The following is a 6264-nucleotide window of genomic DNA, read 5'->3' as shown; positions in this document are numbered from 1 at the left end:
TGCGAATGGCTACCTTTTTCATAAAATCCACTTTTCAGCAAATAAACGGTGATGGTACTTTCAGCTACCACGGACGGAGATATAATCCCGTGGATCAAACGGCTGGGGGACACCGGGGACGATGCAATTGACGTTTTCATGTTTATCTGGTGGAGATGAAGACTCAAACAGGGATAGCAAAACTGGAAGGTCCACTTCACAGTAAATTAATTCAGAATAAGTGTTAACATGGGAGTATTCTATTCGGGAAGGCTATATTCTGCAGCAATAGCATTACTCGGGATTCATTCGAATATATTTCTCTCTATCCTCATGATTCATTACCATCGCAAGTATTTATTCATGCCGTGCAAATTGCATGTGATGGGCGGGGAAGAAGGGGCCTGAGACGCTTGTTTCCTCGTAGCATAAGGGGCTATTTTTGCTTACATAAATTTGTCAGGTGCTCTTCAGAGAAGAGCAGCATCGCTTGTCTCAAGTATAGTGGCTTTCGTCCTATTTTGTTGGAAGAAACTCCATATCCGAGCAGCCTTGGCATGGCTTTTTAAAATCACCAATGCTTGTTAAAGAGAACTAGAGGAGATGAGGAAGAAATGTCACGAATAATTTGAGGAGATTTTAAATAAACAACTCGAGTTTAAAACCCAATTAGGGTTGGATATCACAGCATGCCTATGACTTACGCATTGTGATTAGAAAAACAAAACAGGGGAATGCATGTAAACTCAAGGACTACGAGCAGCTCCAACCTCTCTCTTAGATTGGTCTACCTTTGGGTACAATCTGATCTTTGAGCCACATATATATGGGAACCAACACATAGTACGTTGCTGCCATGGCACCCAAAATGAAGCGCAGAAAGAAGACGAAGGGGTTCGCTGGCTTTGACACATCCTCTGCCTTTGGGCCAAGCTGTGGTAAAAGAAAGGAAATAATGCAAAGGTGAAAGATAAGATTAGTAAAGAAGCTTTCAATTGCAGAACAAGGCATAATTTTCAAATAGATTCCCAATGTCAATTGCTCCAAGGGCATCAGTTTCATGGCCACATACAAAATCGTAAGTCAACTAAAAACCTTGCATTCAAACTACTTTCCAGTCAGTTGCAGGAATCTGATCATGCCGCTATTAAAACCAAAAGTTGTCAAACTACTTTCCAGTCAGTTGCAGGAATCTGATCATGCCACTATTAAAACCAAAAGTTGTGGTGCCTGTAAACAGGGCGAGAAGAATTTTCTCAATTTCATCATTTTAGCCGTTCAAGAATTTGGGCACAAAACCATGCTGTGATGCTGATTATGTAGGCAGTGATATTGACCTCAATGGTGCAAAGATGATGAAATTAAGACTAATTACAAATGTTGTGTGTTAAATCATATTCTTACTCAGCAAGGAACCTATCGATCAGATTCTAGCTTTCAACTTGTCAACTTTCTCCTAAAATGCTATATTGGAAAATTCCAAAAATCCTATATCATTTCAGGATCAAGATTCAAATCTGGAAGCTCAAGCCAAGTTCATTTACGTCCAGAACCTAAAGAAGTTCTACAAGAGGGCAACAACCTTCTTTCTTTTCTTGGTGGAACCTGAACTGTTCGGAATTACAAGCTCTTTCAGCCAGGATCAACACAGAATAGATCCAAGCAACTGGAATTCATTTTGCAGAATATGGATCAATGACTTGCTTCTTATTGGTGATTCTATGCTGTCAAGTTTACATCCAACCCCATGACCTAAAACAGTGAATTACTCCCAGCAATGAAAAGACTGATGATAGAAGACTAAAAGATCCACTGCCATCTCAATATCAATAAACTCCTGTTGAATCTCCAAGAGAGTACAACCAATTCATAACTCGAGTTTTATATTTCATATTAATATAAACATAAGCTCTAATTCTAAATTAATAATGATCTAAAAATTGAAACCTCAATGGCAATGACCAAAAAATAACATGGCAGGTAAGCCAGCCAGGTGCAAATAACAGACTCGTATTAATTCCATTTAAATGACATGCAAAGCTAGAGTAAAGTGGGTAGTTATTATCATGCAATGGTAAGTCAAGAATAGTTACCTGCAAAGGAGAATCTCCAGATGCAGGTTTGACACCTGTTACAGAACATCCCATGATCAGCCCGTGCCTACGAACACCACGATACCACTTTGGACCAATCCTCTTTAGTTGAACATCCTTAAACCCAGCCTTCTGGAACCACTCAATGTACTCTTCCTCCTTCGGGAAGAGCATCCAGACATCAGCAAAGAAGCGAGACAACCAGAATGTTGGGTGCACTGGACCAATTAAGCAGGCTTTACCTCCTAGCTTCAGAACCCTGTACGCTTCCTTGATGCCACGCTGGGGATCAGGCCAGTACTCAATACTGAGAAGGTGCAGACATGTAATTCCCATAAAAAATCATTAATGAAGTTTACCTCGCTCAAATTTCAACAACAAAGCACCAATTATTTATTTTTTCTTGAAAATCCACCATATTCTTACTCTTTAAGCTACATACTGAGTGACCACAATTGATGTATGCACACTCCTAAGAGATTACCCAAAAGCTTCTATTACATCAATGGTACATTACCAACATGTAGAGTAACCATTAACATACTTGATTCATAGAAACCAAATAGAGGCCATCGCTTGCTAAAATCAAGTAAGACTTGGAATATGCAGGTTATAGATCAGGAGAAGCCACTTAATGCAAAATATTGAAGACGATGACTCTCTCCAAATTCTTCCACTTTTTTGCCCGGTGCCACTTTGACGGAACTGTATTTTTTTAAGTTCTGACGCCTTCTGGAAAGTAGATGACAAATTACAGGAAAGCATATTCACGAAAACCATTCGATGGAATTTTGACCAGGAGAATCATTCTGGATAGTGCTTAAAAGAAATTAAAAAGCTCAGAGGTAGTAAAAGAGTTTGCAGAAAAGCCTCCTTGTAGTCCAACTTAAATGACTGTTTCTTCGGCCACCAGAACATGAAACAACCAGAATTTAGCACAACAAATCGCAGTATCTAATAGCATAAACAATAGTTCAGTTCAAACAAAAGGCAAGGCATGTAATTCGGAGATATACCTCCCAGCAGACACATATCTATCAGCATAGTCGGTAGGAAATGGTAGATCCTCAGCATCGCCCTCAATAATCTTACAATCCTTCAAAGGCTCTTTCTGCTTGGCCTTTGCAAGCTGGTGCGGAGATTGATCAAGGATGGTTACATTTTTGGGATCCACATGCTTAACGATACCCAAAGTGGTGAAACCAGTGCCACCACCAACATCCACCACTATCGTATTCCTGTCACTGAGATCAGCAGGCTCAAGTGCCTCATCTCTCATGTCCTCGGTCCAGTGCCCAGGGTTTATGACATGGTCATATACGATTGAAAGAAACCTATAGAACCAAAAAGCCTCTTTCTTGTGTTGGATAAACCTAGGCTGTGAAGCTGGCCTAGGGGCTGATAAACTGCATTTGGGTGTTAAAGTTCCTGGCTTTGAGATTCTAGTGCTAGAGATTAAAGTCACTTTAGAAAAGTGCCTCCCTTGCAAATCTGACCCCAGAAAGCCTAACCCTTTAGGGGTTATGCCTCTTATTAGAGTGAGGTTTTCAGCTCCATTGAACATTGAGGATGTCATGACCGAGCCAAACAAAGAAAACCCACGGAGGAATAGAAATGAATTTGGAGATTATAGAGAAAACCCACTTGCAAAAAACTTAACTGGCTGTGGTGTGTCGTTGTTCAAAAAGTGATGTTGATGTACAAGTTTCTAGTGTGCAAGGTTGTGGTTACTCGCTATATCTCTCAAGAACCGAAACAAAATATAGATAAAACAACCAGTAAGTGACCTAGAGCAGCTGTCGAGGAGGCTCACCACCAGTTACCAGAACATGCAGTGGGTTTGGTACTTGAGGTTGGGATTTATGTGCGTAGAAGTGGGTTCGGTTGGTGGTAAACAAGGATCCCAATCCGGTGACAAACGCACTGGTTTTTAGGATATGAATGGAAATGACTTTGTTTTTTGAAGTGTGTGTATATATTAGAAAAATATTTATTTTTATTTTTAATATTAATACATCAAATAAATAAATAAATAAATAAATAAACTCAATTTTTTTTAAAATGTTATTTTAAACATATTACCGATCAACTTCACAGCAACGCTTCGTCATTTTAGCAAGTTAAAAAACCATATTGGTCCTTTACTATTATAATTTTGTTTAATTGATTTCTCTACATTTAATTTAACTTTATAAGTCCCTCTACTACTTTGTCACGTGATTATAAAATTACCTGGAGGTAGCTATGGAGATTATAAGCCAGTTTGTTTTTTTATTTTTTATTAAAATTATGTTTAGATGTTTTTGTCATCAAAAATATTAAATTATTTTTTTTAATATATTTAATAATTTTAAAATGATAAAATTTTAAAAAATCTAAAAAATAACTATTTAATTAATTTTTAAATAAAAAAATACACCTCAAGCCTTTTTCGCCGTATGGGAGGATTCTCATGCGAATAAGGAAAAACAGACAAGGAAAAAGAAAAGACTTGATAGTGATTAAACAAGCAAGTACAAATTGACAAGTGTACGAGTACTAACAAATTACCCAGTGCACTGAGTTATAAAACGTCATCGTGCTGTTGATGTACAATTGTGTCGGCGCAAGACACTCCAGGCTACAAAGGCATAGGACATGAAATACGATGTGATTACTAATTAGTGTCTTCTTGTGTTTTCTGGGCCTTGACCCCTTTTCTGGGCCTTGACCCCCTTCCTGGCGAGGAAAAAACAAAAAAGCGTACATCATGCATATTACATTATATTATAATAATTAACAATTAACCAAAAAAAAAGACTAACTAAAACTACTAGGTGTTTTGATGTTCAGTCTTGTACTGTGCAACTCCTTGCCGAGCACTGTAGATTTCATTGTTGCTTGTTGCTTTTTTAGTCTTCAAAGCTTTTTTTTATTACATCATTTTTTTTTATTTGTTTCGTGTTTTTTAGCTGGTGGTCTCTCTTTTTTTTCCTTGCATGTTATTGGTGATAAAAGGTTTAGTAAGATTTTCGATCGATATAATTTTAATATTTGAAATTTTTATAATTATTTTAATATAATTTTATATTCTTTAATAATTCTACAAATAATTTATATAATGCTACATTTACTTGAATTTTTAATTTATCACAATATACAAGAATGTTATATCACTATAAAACTTTTTTCAATTTCTTTACATCTAATTCAACATGTTATTTTTCCTTCTTCTATTAGTTAAATACAATTCATGAAAAATAATTTTTTATAGTCTTTTTAATGTATCAGACCCTCTCTTTAATTACTTAATATTCTTTTTAATTTATACTTTGTATTTTTTATTTTTCAAGCAATTTCCATGAAAAATAACAAAAACTTTATTTTCACATTTTTCTTCTCTTAGCCGACTGCACACTCCCTCTTCTTTTTTTTTTTCTTTTTTATTATTGGCAGCTTGTGAAGAGAATTGTTTTGGGTAAAGTTTTAATTTGGCCCTTAAATAATTTCTAGATACTTATTTGTGCTATTTGTTTTTTTATCTGAAACAAATTATTATTATACTCCAAAAATTCTAAAACTTTAACCGAGATTAAAATAATATTTTATAAGACTCCATGCAAAATCTAAACTTCATATAACGACCAGATTTAAAGTTATGTACTAGAACATAAAATTAGTTGGTTTGTAATTTTTTGTTAAAAATTCAGATTTTTATATTTCATACTTATACAAGTCATATCAATCAATTTACTCAATTCTTGAAATCATTTTTTCCCCTCTTGCGCGCGCGCGCCCGCGCTAGTGTGTGTCGGGTTTTACAAAATTTCATCCAAAATTATTTTTATATTGCCAAAATTCATCATCCAAGTTATTTTTATTACTAAGACTTGTATAGTTATAAATACATTATGAAAAACCATGTTAATCATATATTCTGATACAATCACTTCATTTATTTTTATAAAAAGCAAAGCTTCTTATCCATTTTTAACTAAAATTTGACTATTATTAGCTTAGATGGAAAACTTGTGATTTTGGAAGTGAGTTTGTCTACCATTCTAGTTTTTTTATAGCAATTCTTTGTCTCTTCTAAAATAAAAGGCTCTTAACTATTTCTCACAAAGAAAAATAACATTTGAAAAACCAAAATCTATTATTCTTATTTCTGTCATGAAAGTAACTACTAAATAAGTTTTCCTCTTATAAATAC

General features: G+C 35.2%; 1 protein-coding gene across 1 annotated transcript; it reads right to left on the bottom strand.

Annotated features, from left to right (window-relative positions):
- Positions 1 to 594: 594 nt before the first annotated feature.
- Positions 595 to 4014, bottom strand: LOC105131376 (2-methyl-6-phytyl-1,4-hydroquinone methyltransferase, chloroplastic). Its single transcript, XM_011034316.1, has 3 exons — positions 3089 to 4014; positions 2073 to 2379; positions 595 to 912 (listed from the first exon to the last, which is right to left on the bottom strand). Exons 1-3 carry the CDS (start codon positions 3646 to 3648, stop codon positions 757 to 759), a joined length of 1023 nt encoding a protein of 340 aa, XP_011032618.1. The 5' UTR covers positions 3649 to 4014; the 3' UTR covers positions 595 to 756.
- Positions 4015 to 6264: the final 2250 nt, after the last annotated feature.

Source organism: Populus euphratica, unplaced genomic scaffold, assembly GCF_000495115.2.
Source record: "Populus euphratica unplaced genomic scaffold, PopEup_1.0 scaffold23.1, whole genome shotgun sequence".
Taxonomy (NCBI): domain Eukaryota; kingdom Viridiplantae; phylum Streptophyta; class Magnoliopsida; order Malpighiales; family Salicaceae; genus Populus; species Populus euphratica.
Note: the sequence above shows the minus strand (reverse complement) of the source record. Positions and strands in the feature narration are given on the sequence as shown.

Excerpts from the sequence above, each read along its gene's own strand:
- LOC105131376 (XM_011034316.1), bottom strand. The coding sequence starts at position 3,648 with ATGACATCCTCAATGTTCAATGGAGCTGAAAACCTCACTCTAATAAGA. Across the intron at positions 2,380-3,088 it reads AGATATGTGTCTGCTGGGAG|TATTGAGTACTGGCCTGATC; the intron begins GTATATCTCCGA and ends GCACCTTCTCAG. Across the intron at positions 913-2,072 it reads CTGGAGATTCTCCTTTGCAG|CTTGGCCCAAAGGCAGAGGA; the intron begins GTAACTATTCTT and ends CTTTTACCACAG.